General features: G+C 52.2%; 1 protein-coding gene across 5 annotated transcripts; it reads left to right on the top strand.

The window, feature by feature from the left end:
• Window positions 1–70: 70 nt before the first annotated feature.
• On the top strand, window positions 71–12,465 carry LOC101167595 (sodium-dependent multivitamin transporter). Of its 5 annotated transcripts, none has more exons than XM_023953225.1 (18): window positions 71–452; window positions 6,920–6,955; window positions 7,328–7,499; window positions 7,570–7,791; window positions 7,870–7,935; window positions 8,046–8,097; window positions 8,192–8,259; window positions 8,332–8,486; window positions 8,561–8,701; window positions 8,770–8,899; window positions 9,097–9,185; window positions 9,460–9,572; window positions 9,667–9,734; window positions 9,799–9,885; window positions 9,985–10,157; window positions 10,229–10,332; window positions 10,430–10,551; window positions 10,626–12,465. In XM_023953225.1, exons 3-18 carry the CDS (start codon window positions 7,374–7,376, stop codon window positions 10,845–10,847), a joined length of 1,938 nt encoding a protein of 645 aa, XP_023808993.1. In that variant the 5' UTR covers window positions 71–452; window positions 6,920–6,955; window positions 7,328–7,373; the 3' UTR covers window positions 10,848–12,465. The 5 variants fall into 5 exon arrangements, with proteins under 5 accessions (XP_023808993.1, XP_023808995.1, XP_023808991.1 ...); XM_023953227.1 differs by having other exon boundaries at window positions 7,325–7,499; XM_023953223.1 differs by having other exon boundaries at window positions 6,916–6,955.
• Window positions 12,466–13,633: the final 1,168 nt, after the last annotated feature.

Raw genomic sequence — 13,633 nt, 5'->3', positions numbered from 1 at the left:
ATGGGGCGTGCGTGAACGCAGCAACCTCATGTCAAGGAGACTGGGCGGTCCGTGACGTCACGGAGAGGTGGGCCCGGAGTCCCGCCTCTGCGGGTCACAGGTAGGAGCCCTGTTCCGGGGAGGGGGGGCTCGTGGGAGGGACATCATTGGTTCGAGGCGTTGAACGCTCTCCGCGCTGATTGGACAGCGGAGCCACGCGGCGCAGTTCCGGTTACTTCATACATTCGTTGGACGTCTTGCCGCCGCATGTTGTCCTCGCGGGTTCAGCAGTCAAGAGCCGCGGCTGTGTCGTAGCGGCTGACACCTGTTTACCGGGTTCTGGATCCAGCGTTCAGTTTCCATCGGTGAGAGCCCGCGTGGCGTTCAGGGACCCTCGGCGGAGACGGACAACCCGCTGCTGTGAGGCAGATGTTGGTTAACGGATCTCCGCTCATCACGGATTCGGGCTGCAGGTAAACACTTCAGAGGCGGGCTGGTCATGTATGAATGGGGGGGGGGGGGGGTTGCTGACGTCACACGGTGAAGCTTGGATGGCAAATTCTGATGAAATTCAACACAAATGATGGTCTCCACGGTTTTAGCCTAGTGTTTGTGTCCGTGCGTGCGTGGTCGCGCGCGTGTTTGGATCCTTGCGTGCGTGTGTCCTGAATTTAGTGTGTGATTCCGTTTGTCCTCATGGTGTGTGCGTGTGCGTGTGATAACATTCATGCGTGTTTCTTGTATTTTGTGTGGGTTTTATTCACAGTCGTGGTTCTTCACCACAACAAGCCTCATAACAGTTTCTAGAACCCTCTGAAGAACCCTGTGGACTCCATGGTTCCCTCTTCCCTGGTTCCGCTGAGCAGCATTGGGTTTCACTCTGGTCCGCCAGAGTTTGTCCAGTTTTTAAATCTGGTTCTGGAACTTCTTTAGACCTTCAATCGGACCGAACAAACGGAACAAACTTGGCTTTGGAACCAAATGTTGGACTGAGATGGAGGTGCGTCTACAGAGGCGGTTCTGGATGTGGGTGGTGCTGGACGGTGCTGTTTCTGGACCTCAGGAAAGCCTTTGATCTGGTGGATCAGGAGGTTCTTCTAACTAAACTCGTGTTCTTTTCTCTCGTGCTGCTGTGAGTTGATTGGATCATATTTATGTCCTTTCAGGTGTTCCTCAGGGATCAGTAGTAGGGTCCCCTCTCTTCAGTCTTCACATCATCTCTGTCTGTGGAAGTGAATGTACTTCTATGCAGACGACACGGATTTGATTCTGACCCAAACTCACCAGATCAGTGAGTCGGGTCGGAACGCGTGTGCTGGTGAAAACAGTCGGCGTGTTTTTTGGTAAAAACTGTGGAAGTTCTGAAACCAGATGCCGGGGAAAAACTCCAGATCTTCAGCCAAAGATTCTGGATTTTATTTCACTTTTACCACAGAACTCACGTCGACAACAGGTGTAAAAAAAATCCAACTTCCTCTTGTAAACTGTCAATCAATCAATAATGGAACAACAGCAGCTGAGGCGGCAAAAATGTTTTTACCATCTGTGGTTCTCGGTCGTTCCGGTTATTCTTTAACTGTCGGTTCTCAGGGAATCGCAGAACAGCCGGTCCACTAGAACTCCCTCAAAGACAGAAGAAGACCCGCAGACCTGATAGATTTCACAAACTGGAACGACCGGAGGACATTTGCTGGGTCATGCTTGGGTCTATCAACCAGACGTGTGAGGGGTGAAGGTTCGATCCCCCGGCGTCTCCTTCAGCCGGTCAGTCTGCTCCGAGCTGCACACTAGATTAGCACGGCTCTTATCGCATTGGTTCTGTTAAAAAGCTAATCTGAACTAATCCAGTGTTTTGGTGGCTTCATATCTCTGTCCTTGGCACCCCACCCCCCACCCCCCGAGGCTCATGGAGGCCTCCTCTATGATCAATGATGGGCTAAAAATAAAGAACTAATTAAATGAGCACCTCAGTCTGACAGCAGAGCAGTTTTCCTAAACGCAGCCTGTGGTTCTGCTGTGGTTCTGAGGGTCCGAGCGGCAGGCGGCGGTGCTTTGTTGTCATGTAAATGGTCATACGTGTTCTGCGTGATGCTCTGGTTCTAGACAGGATGAATCATGAATCGTCGTTTTCAAAGACACATCAGCTTCCAGATGTTCTTCAGTCCAAAGAACTCCGCCCTTTATGGTAAACTGTTGGCTGGACTCGGTACCGGGTCAGCTGCAGCCAGAGCTGTGGTTCTGAAAAAGTTCTGCCTGTTCCTATGAGGCGGTGTGGAGGTCCGCCCCCCAGGTCTCGCCGAGACTCTCTGACCTCAGTGAGGAGATGAGGATCTGTGTTTCCACACCAGCAGGTCCAAACCCTGTGGCGCCGTGCCCCCCCCTCCCCTCCCCCGTGGGTTCTGGAGCGTTTCTGGGAATGTTGGAGCTCTGGAGCTCAGACACGTGACGCCTGGATCTCATCTCAGAACCCTACAGTTCTGGATCCTCCACGGCTTAGTGGACCTTCTTTGAGTTCTGGTGAGCAGCTGTGTTAGGACTGGACCCCCCCCCCAAACAGTTGGGATTATGGGATGTCCAGATTCTCCTGGTCGGCTGAAAGATTTGTGTTTTCTTTTGTCAGAGTGTCCGTGTGTTTAAGTATGTGTGTGTGTTTATGTGTGTGTTTAAGTATGTGTGTGTGTTTGTGTGTGTGTGTGTGTGTGTGTGTTTATATTTGTGTGTGTGTGTTTATGTGTGTGTGTTTATGTGTGTGTGTCAGCGTTAGATATAACACAAGTGTTATTTGGTTGTCCTTGGATACCAATATTCAACAGCAACCAAACCTACTCAGATGTCAGAACGTACGTCTTTATTTCTTCTATACATCTAATATCAACTGCCTCTTATGATGGACATTTAAAAAACTCTTTAAATATTAAAAAGCAACATTTTACTAAATATTGAAGTATCTGGTTACACAAAGTATTGCCATGTCAATGTAATACTGTTACGATCAAATGAAAATACTTTATCTAACCAACACTGTAACCTAATGAGTGTTTTTAAAATTTAGAACACCGATATGAACTGGGACTAGTACAGCATTCCAAATATAAAGTAATATTTATGTGATGAAAAGTGATAACATGATATAACATCTGTTTCAAATAAACACACGTGTAAATGAAGTAGCAGTAAAGACTAATATCCCTGATCTTTAAACAACACATGCAGGTGTAACGTTGTCATCATGTCATCATCATCAGCGTCCGACTCGTCTGCTGAGGCTGATGCCGCTCACCTCTTCAGGCGTACTCGGTCCGTTCAGAAGTCACGTGACAGAGTTCGGTTTTATCTAAAAAAGTCGGACGTCGTTTCGCAAAGTAAAATAGTTGAAAAATACCAAAATGTTGAATAAAAGAGCAGGTTGTCACATGGACAACCGTCAGGTTCATTTTGGGTTGTCCTCCGTGAAATCTGGTTGTCTTGGACAACAGGATAACCGCTTATTTCAAACACTGGTGTGTGTTTATGTGTGGGTGTGTGTGTGGGGGGTGTACCCTGCAACATGCGGCGGTTCTGCTGTCATGATCAGTAACCATCACTGTGGGCTTTATTACATAACGGACCCTCGTAGTTGTTCTGTTGCTAGGATACCAGGTTTCCTGAACTTTACAGCTGACGGTTCTCTACAGTCAGAGTGTAGATCAGAGTTCCTTCCTCACTAACATCCTCAAGCAGACTTTATCAACTGCTGTAACAGTCTCACCCCCCCGTGTTAATGTGTGGTTGGGGTCAGCTTCCATGACGGTTAAGATTTCCAATAAAAACAAACGTTTGTGACTCAAACTAAACTACAGTCAAGTTCTAATAACAAGAATCTATTTGATCCCGTAAACACGTCATCCACTGAAGAAAACTTCAGTTTGTTCAAACAAGTAAAATGTAGAACCGCAGTGGATTCTGGGTAAATATGCTTTAACTTTGTTATTGCGTTATCAGGTGTCCTTCCTCCCTCTGGCTGAAGCAGAGTGTTTTTATTCCATGTTTAAGAACAAAGCTGTAACAGTAGAGAGCCGGGCTACGCGGGGTCCCACCTCCTGCAGGCACGCTTTCTACATGACAGCAGACACTAACCTTCACCCCCCCCAGGACCCATGCGTAGAAAAACTGGTGGGACAACACCCACAGAGAGTAAAAGTAGTTTTTAAATCTGAATACTTGCCATTAGAATGGGGCGAACAGTTTTGCCCACCATGATATAAAGAGATGCTTCTGGCAGCTCGCCTTGTTCCAGTTCCATCGAGCTGCTTGGGTTCACCAGATGCAGACCTTGTTCAGCCAGCATGACACGAGTTTCATTGTCTCTCATGGTACGAGATAAGCACATACATGCACACATAAACGCCCTAAGAGGATTTTATTTGCCTTTTATGCCCCAGAGAAGAGTTCACCTGTCTCCTTTTGCCTTATCTACTGAGTTTGATTTGGTAGAGATACCAGAGGAGCCAAATACCAAAGACTGGCCAAATGAACAGTTGGCCAAGACTACAGGTCACGACACACCAACCTGTGCACAGCCTGGATTGAGCCTATGACTCAATGCCACACGTGGATCACTGAATGCTTGGAGCTGTACAACATCAACAGGACTCTAAGAGCCTTCATAGGAAACTCCATGAAGCTGTGGAAAACCACCCTTGAAGCCAATGGGAAGCCACCTGCACAAGTGTCCATCAAATGTGGGATATGCCAAGGTGATGCTCTGTCCCCACTGCTGTTCTGCATAGGTCTGAACCCCCTCAGCCAAATAATCAACAAGACTGGCTATGGATACTGACTCAGAAATGGGGCCAACATCAGTCACCTCCTCTACATGGATGACATCAAGCTATATGCTAAGAGCGAGCGTGACATTGACTCCCTGATCCACACCACCAGGATCTACAGTACAGCTAAATACCTCCAACCAGTAAGGCAAGTCCTGAGAAGCCAGCTCAATGGTAAGAACAAGACCCGGGCAATAAACAGCTACGCACTGCCAGTTATCAGATACCCTGCAGGAATAATAAGACGGCCAAAGGAAGAGATACAGACCACGGATGTTAAAACACGACAGCTCCTCACCATGCATGGAGGGTTCCATCCCAAGACCAGCTCATAACTGCAGGGTGGAAGCTGCTGACAGGGGAAGCATACATGGAGCATCCAGCCAGGTGTCTGGGACAGTGGACAGAGACATGTGTAGAATTTGTTTCAGCAAGTGTTGGAAAATGAAAGAAAAAGAAAATCACTGACCATCTCCCTCCACCTGGAGATCCATGCAAGATCTCACCTGGTGGAACAAATGATCTGGAGAATGGAGAGGAAACGGCTCAGAACTGCACGGATGAACTGGTCAATGGTCTGAAGAGATCTGGGATCACAGTAACACGGGTTACCATGGTAACACACAACGTTATAATGGTTTCAAGTCCCGCAGAGTTCAGAAAGTCCTCCTGTTTAAACCAGTATATGTCCAGAACTGTCTAAAGTTTTCCAGAGACCATGTGGAGAATCCACAGGATCCTCCATGGATGAGGACTGGGAGAAGGTCATGTGGTCAGAAGAGACCAAAATGGAACCCCTTGGTATAAATGCCACTGTGAAGCATGGGGGCAGAAACATCATGGTATGGTGCTGCTAGTCTGTAAAGGAACCAGGATGACTGATCCGTATGAAGGAAAGGATGAATGTTTGGAGAGTAGGGCTGTAACGACCAATCGAGGAATTTATCTCTATTCCTATAATCCAACCAGATCGGTCTGTCTGAGGAGAGTTAATGGAGTCGACCTCTGTCTGTCTGTCTGTCTGTCTGTCTGTCTGTCTGTCTGTCTGTCTGTCTGTCTGTCTGTCTGTCTGTCTGTCTGTCTGTCTGTCTGTCTGTCTGTCTGTCTGTCTGTCTGTCTGTCTGTCTGTCTGTCTGTCTGTCTGTCTGTCTGTCTGTCTGTCTGTCTGTCTGTCTGTCTGTCTGTCTGTCTGTCTGTCTGTCTGTCTGTCTGTCTCTCAAACCACTTCAAAACAACGGATGATAATCATCTGGATTGAGATACTGTGGGTTTATTTGACTGTAAGGTAAAACCGACCAATCAGAGCAGACAACACACGTGTGATGTCATCAACACGGATCAGTCCATCATTCCAGTCCAATGTGTGGACAGACTTTGAATAAAGTCATGTGACCATCCAGTGTCTAGAATGTTCTCTTTGGATGTGGAAAAACAACAGTGGTGAACTTTAGGAAACTCATTCTAGTTTACCTGTTTGTTTGCCGTTACTGATAGAGGTGTCCTGAAGGTGAGGTTTCTGCTCTCGTAGAAAAATGTCTTTTGGAAGGAATCTGTGTGGGAAAGGGTCAGTTTTTGGATCCTAAGCGGATAAATGATTGTGGGATTTAAGGCTCTGCTCTTTGATCAAAGCAGCTCTGAAACGTTCCTGGCAGGTGGGTCAAGTTTTCCTCCTAACTGCTCCAGAGAGGAGGAGTGTTCATGCGTGCTCTGAAGGTTTATGACCACCTCTGAGCCACACCTTGGCACGGCACGCCGTTCGGCTCCGTTCCGTTAGCCCGACTCCCATGTCAGCAGGTCGGAGTCCACAGTTCAGCCAGGTGAGGTTATCTCACCCCGGAGCAGCTCCACAGCTCCTGACCTTCTCTGGAAATGATTCCTCAGCTTTCATAACCCCGAAGGGAGGAATGTCCACCTCAGACCGGATCTGTGCGGCTCGGGAAAAGGGCGTTCTTCATGTTTGCGGTGTCAGATGGAGCCGAGCGGGTTCCTCTGCAGTCCCGGGGAACCGTCAGGAGCGGCTCTAGAGTGCCGTCAGCCTCACTGTTCAAGCCGCGGGATTCAGACCCACGGGTCCACATCATCAACCGGTTCTGAACAAATGTTGGCTCATGTTTCTCCTGTTTCTCAGAAAGGCTGCAGGCGTCCAGATCTTCCTGCAGGACACAGAGGTACGTTCTCACGCCTGACCTCCGTGTTTTCCAGCTGGAAAAGCTTTGGTTTGTCTGGAAAACAAACTCTTAAAAAATCAGGATTTATGGCAAAACAGGTGGGAATTCATACCTAAAAATTCTGAATTTAAACCAAATTCTCAATAATCAAACAGAATTAACATTCAAGAGAGTAACTGAATTATAGTTGTACCTTCATTTATCCAGGCAGAGATGTTCCAGAACGTTCTTATTATTTTAGAATCTTATTTCCTCAAAATTCAGATTTCCATCACTTAAAAGTCAAAGCTGTAAGATCATAACGTTGAGGAAATGAAGCGATCTCTTTCTCTGAAACCTCTTGACCGGATCCGTGTCCTGGTGTTCCAGCAGGAGACTCCATGGACGAGCGTCTGACTCTGTGATCGGCTGAGTGGTCATGGCAGCAGCGGTGCAGATGCAGTTCACCAAGGAGGACTACGTCATCTTCGCTCTGCTGCTGGTGGCTTCCACCGGCATCGGCCTGTTTTACGCCTTCTCCGGGGGCCGCCAGCGCACGACGCAGGTGGGCTTCAGCGTCTTTGGCCGTGACCCCGATGGAGGCGGCGTCCGTGACGCCTGTCTGTGTGTTGAAGGAGTTCCTGATGGCGGATCGCTCCATGAGCTGCCTGCCCGTGTCGCTGTCGCTGCTCGCCACCTTTCAGTCGGCCGTGGCCATCCTGGGCGCCCCGTCGGAGGTCTACGCCTTCGGCACGCAGTACTGGTTCCTGGGCTGCTCCTACTTCCTGGGTCTGCTCATCCCAGCCCACGTGTTCATCCCGGTCTTCTACAGGCTGCGGCTGTCCAGCGCCTACGAGGTTCTGATCCGTTGGCCGGGTTTGATCTCATGGAGATCCGATCCGGACCTGATTCTGGACGGTTGTTTGTTTCGACAGTACCTGGAGCTGCGCTTCAACAAGACGGTCCGTGTGTGCGGGACGGTGACCTTCATCTTCCAGATGGTATCTGCCTCCTGCTGGGTGTCTGTGGGGGGGTCTGGTTATGTCATGGACTCCCTGATTGCAGCAGCTTTTCTGTGTGTGAGGGAGGTGTCTCTGTCTGCCCCCCGCAGGTCGTTTACATGGGGGTGGTGCTGTACGCTCCGGCGCTGGCGCTCAATGCAGGTAAACTCGTCTGCTTTTAGCTCCTCCTGATGAAGGGAGGGGGGCATGCTTTCAGGAGTTTTACAGTGAGGGGGGGTTTGCTTGTGTCTTGCAGTGACAGGGTTTGACCTCTGGGGGGCGGTGCTCGCCATGGGGCTGGTGTGTACTCTGTACACAGCTCTGGTAAGGGGGGGGGGGGGGGGGTTGCCGCTCTGTCAGGGGCTTTGGAGTGACCTCGCTGCTGTGGTCTTTCAGGGGGGGCTGAAGGCCGTGATCTGGACAGACGTCTTCCAGACGGTGGTGATGTTTGCGGGCCAGCTGGCGGTCATCGTGGTGGGGGCCAGCCAGGCGGGGGGCATGGCAGAGGTGTGGCGGAAGGCGATGAACGGCAGCCGCATCTCCGGGCTCGAGTGAGTGCCAAGCATCCCTGGGGGGCGCGGAGGGGGGGTTCCTGGGTGATTGTGACGGGTTTGTGTGTCTGCAGCCTGAACCCAGATCCTCTGCAGCGACACACTTTCTGGACGCTGGGGGTGGGCGGAGTCTTCCTCATGCTAGCTCTGTATGGGGTCAACCAGGCGCAGGTGCAGAGGTACCTGAGCTCGCGCTCCGAGAAGGAGGCCATCATGTGAGCGTCCGTGTCCTGAACGTCCCACTGTCACCATAAGAGCAGCACTCAGAGTGTGACCCCCCCAGGTCCTGCTACGTGGTGTTCCCCTGCCAGCAGGTGGTGCTGTGTCTGGGCTGCCTGATGGGTCTGGTCATGTTCGCTCGCTACGGCGAGGACAGCCCCCTGGACAAGGGCTACGTCCAGACCACCGACCAGGTGAGCCCCGCGCACTCTGCACACTCGTGCGCGCTCACGGACGCTGGTGCGCGCTCACGGATGCTCGTGCGCGCTCACGGACGCTGGTGCGCGCTCACGGACGCTGGTGCGCGCTCACGGACGCTGGTGCGCGCTCACGGATGCTCGTGCGCGCTCACGGACGCTCGTGCGCGCTCAGCCTGTCTCTGTGTGTGCAGATGGTGCTGTACTTCGTCATGGACGTGTTCAGTGGCCTGCCCGGCCTCTCCGGCCTCTTCGTGGCCTGTCTGTTCAGCGGAGCGCTCAGGTCAGAGGTCACACGTCGTTTTTCTGGAGGGGGGTTGGTAACCCCACTGCAGACTTTTTAAATCATGTTCAAGTTTCTCTCCTTTGAGTTGTGCCGACAGATGCTGAACGTCACAAACGCAGTCAGAACCTCAAAAAATCCTTTTGGTCATTTCTAAACGCTTGAAGGTCTTTAGCTGGAGGCGTGGTCTTTATTCATAGCTCCAATGCTCCAATCAATGCAGCGTTTATCAGTGCTTCATCCTGATTGGTTCATATTATCCTGACCCCCCTAGCACCATCTCGTCAGCATTCAACTCCTTAGCAACAGTAACCATGGAGGACCTCATCAAGCCTCAGTTTCCCGGCATGACTGAGACCAGGGCCACCCTGCTGTCCAAGGGACTCGGTAAGAGCAGCGCCCGCCCCCCGGGCTGTGGTGGAGCGTTACTTCGTCCTGGCAGACTTGAACTAGCGTGCTCTAACGGTGCCCCCCCCCCCAGCTCTGGTGTACGGTCTGGTGTGTTTGGCCATGGCTTACATCGCCTCCAGAATGGGCTCCGTGCTGCAGGTGAGCGCCCCCCTCCCTCAGTGACACGCGTGTGCGTGCTTCTCTGACCTCTGTGTGTCTGCAGGCGGCCTTCAGCATCTTCGGGATGGTGGGGGGGCCTCTGCTGGGACTCTTCTGCCTGGGGATGTTCTTCCCCTGGGCAAATCCTGTGGTAAATACTCTGAGTACTCGGATTACTTTACTGTAGTTACTTTGGGGTGGGTGCAGCTCTGCTGTGGATCCTCATGTGTGCCCCCCCCCCTGGGTTCAGGGGGCTGTTGTGGGGTTGCTGGCGGGCCTGGCCATGGCGTTCTGGATCGGGATCGGCAGCTTCGTGATGCGCATTTCCTCCACCCCCCCGGCCCCGCCCCTCAACGCCACCCTCCTGCCCCTGTTGGACGTGGGTGGTACTGCAGCCACCCTGTTGAACAGTAGCAGCACCAGGTAACCCCCACAAGAAGAACACCCCCCCCCCCTTGCAGAGAGGCAGCTGACTGACCTTCATCCTCCCCCAGGCCCAGCGGCGTGCACGCGCTCTACTCGCTGTCCTACATGTGGTACAGCGCCCACAACTCCGCCACCGTGGTGCTGGTGGGACTGGTCGTCAGTCTGCTGACAGGTGAGCTCAGAGGCTCCTCCCCCTGACAGAGACATCTTCCTCTTCCTCGTGGAGTTTCCCTCAAACCAATGAAAAGCGGCGTTCTGCTCCTCATCAGGACCGATGAAGGAGAAGGAGCTGACCCCCGGAACCGTCTTCCCGGTCCTGGGAACGCTGCTGTTCTTCCTGCCGGAGCGCTACAGGGAGAAGCTGTGCTGCGTGACCCCCCTGGGTCAGAAGGTGAGCGGGGCTCCTCCTCCCAGACGCTCCTCCTCCCAGACGCTCCTCCTCACCCGTGTCTTTGCCCCTCGCAGCCTGCAGAGGGCACTGTGCAGCCGTACCGCAGGGCCCAAAGAGACGGGGAGGTCGTGGTTCTGGAGGAGAAAGAGCCGGGCGCCGACGGAGCGCACGTGAAGACAGACGGAGCGCACGTGAACGCGGGGAGCGACGCAGAGCACGGGGAGGCGGGGGTCAGCGGGCCCAAGGAGCCTTCCTGCCAGATGAGCCCGCACGCCGTGGTGGAGACGGCGCTGTGACCACGCCCACTGCCATGTCTGATTCTGAGAGCACGTGCTCGTGCACGCTCAGCCACATGCACTAATTCGACCCACACACACCAATCAGGTAGTTGATGGAGGGAGATTTGATTCCAACTAACCAAGACTAACCGGGTCAGAGGACTAGTGAGGTCAGATTAGATTAAGTTAATTCAGGTAGCCTGTGAGGGGAGGAGCTTCAGGTGGAGGGTGAAGAGCGGCTGTGATGGTTCACTTCCAGCAGAAAACTCGTCTCATTGGCTGCAGTGACCCGTCCTGTGGGGGGGGGGGGGTAGTTCCTCTTCCTGGTTCCTCCTGGTTCCTCCTGGTTCCCTCGGGGTTCCTCGTGGTACCTCTTGGTACCTCATGGTTCCTCTGGGTTCCTCCTGGTTCCTCCTGGTTCCCTCGGGGTTCCTCGTGGTACCTCATGGTACCTCTTGGTACCTCGTGGTTCCTCTGGGTTTCTCTTGGTTCCTCGTGGTTCCTCCTGGTTCCCTCGGGGTTCCTCGTGGTACCTCTTGGTACCTCATGGTTCCTCTGGGTTCCTCCTGGTTCCCTCGGGGTTCCTCGTGGTTCTTCGTGGTTCCTCCTGGTTCCCTCGGGGTTCCTCGTGGTACCTCTTGGTTCCTCTGGGTTCCTCGTGGTTCCTCCTGGTTCCTCCTGGTTCCCTCGGGGTTCTTCGTGGTACCTCATGGTACCTCTTGGTACCTCATGGTTCCTCTGGGTTCCTCCTGGTTCCTTCTGGTTCCTCCTGGTTCCCTCGGGGTTCCTCGTGGTTCCTCGTGGTTCCTCCTGGTTCCCTCGGGGTTCCTCGTGGTACCTCATGGTACCTCTTGGTACTTCATGGTTCCTCTGGGTTCCTCCTGATTCCTCCTGGTTCTTCGTGTCATCATGTCAGGCAGGATGCTCATTCTGGATCACTTGGCCTCATTCCTGCAGCATGTTTCTCTGATCTTCATCACTGTGTGTTCATCTCGCCCTTCACCTCCTCATCGTACCTCCTTCATCTCAGGGTTCCAGCCTCTCCAAAGCATATAGAAGCATCCTCAGTTCTACCAAAGTCATGCGTTCCGTCACGTCTGTGTATATTTTTGTACGAGACCAGCTCTTCTATATGCAGGAGCCATGACCGCCATCATGGCTCCTCCCACCTGAAATTACTTGAAGTGTTCCTGACAGATGCCTTCACCGAGCTCAGAGGAGGGGGGCCGTTTATGAGCTCCACCAAAGCACAGTTCTGAAGTTCTGCCCCCTGCTGGACCGCCTGAAACTGTGACGGGACTTTGGTGTCCACCGTAGCCGTAGATGGTTGTGGCCTTTGCGTTTCCGTGGCGCTTAGTAATTTCTCCAAGAATAAATATTGTTTGGAACAATATTTATTTATGATGCACAAGAATTCTGGCTGTTCTTCATCCCAGAAGCTGAAGCACTGAAGCTCAGGCTTCTCTGCTTCCTCGTGCCTTCATGCTGGAACCGGTTCCTGCCAGCCCGGAGACGAGCGGCTGCTGTGATTGGACGGGGGGATGTGGGTGGGGTCTTTGTGGGTCAGAAGGATGATGGTTCTGATGTCTGTTTGATGGAAACTTGTTTTTGCAATAAAACTGCTGAAGATCATTGAATGGACTCATGTCCTTCATCCAATCAGACGAGGCGATTCGTCCAACAAACACACAGGGATGCGGGGAGGATGTTGATATCTGAACGCTGACATGAAGTTCATCAGAGATGGTTCTGGTTCTGGTTCTGGCTCCTCCTTCATCTTTGCTCTTTGTCGTTCTTCAGAACATGGAGCAGAACCTTCGACCAAAACAGAATCAAGCTTCCTGCTGAGACCCGAGTGTTTAAAGGCAGATGCGCAGAGTCCTGCTCTGACCCCCCAGGACAGATTTATAGCAGCAGCCTTGAACGCTGAGCCCCCCCCCCCCCCCCCCCCCCCCCCCCATGTTTCGTTTGGAGGCTCGCCACAGACACGACTCCTCTGGAACAGGGGGAGGCGCCACTCCTGCGGTTTGGATCCAGGTACACGCCAGCAACGTGTGTGTGTGTGTGGGGGGGGGGTGATGCTGGCTTAGTGAAAATGATTTAACATTTAAGCATGTTGGGGGGGGGGGGGGGGGGGGGGACTCACTCCTTTTCTTAGGATTTCCTAAAAACTGGATTTCAAATGTGTGTTTGGTGAAACGATGCATGAAGTTTGTAAGTGAGATAGAAACAGGAAGCCGGATCAGAACCAGAACATGATGAAACGTTAAGGCTCTAGTGGAGACATCATCGGGGTTCTCCGTGTTCTTCTGCTCAGAAGGTGAGCAGACGAGAAGTTCCTACAGCAGGTGTTCTCAAAGTGCGGCCTGGGGGAAGATTTTGTGTGACTGTCAATAAAAGAGAACCAGAACAGAAGAAGAAAGGCGCCTTCAAGCTAAGTGGACAAACCTCATGGATGAAGTCCTGCGTCTGATTTACAAACAGGTGAATTCATTATAAAGCGTCACTATGTCCCAAATCCTAAACACACATTTCCCGTTGAGACAACAATGAGCTCCAACAGCTACAAGGAGGCTGCTGCACAGCAGATGTTGACAGAAACGACTCCATCCAGTGAAGCTGGACACCTACGCTGTGGTTCTGAAGGTTCTGGAAGCGGCCCGGCGTAGGAAGACCGTCAGTGACGGGGAGTTTGTAAAGGAACGTCTGCTGAAAGGAGCTGACACTGTTTGTCCAGAGAGAAAGAGAAAGTTTGAGGAACTAAGTCTGTCAAATGACACGATTACTGACGAGTAGAAGATCTG

The sequence above is a fragment of the Oryzias latipes genome, chromosome 24 (assembly GCF_002234675.1).
Source record: "Oryzias latipes chromosome 24, ASM223467v1".
In the NCBI taxonomy this organism is placed as follows: Eukaryota; Metazoa; Chordata; class Actinopteri; order Beloniformes; family Adrianichthyidae; genus Oryzias; species Oryzias latipes.
The sequence above is the reverse complement of the archived record's forward strand: the minus strand, read 5'-3'. Positions and strand labels throughout refer to the sequence as shown.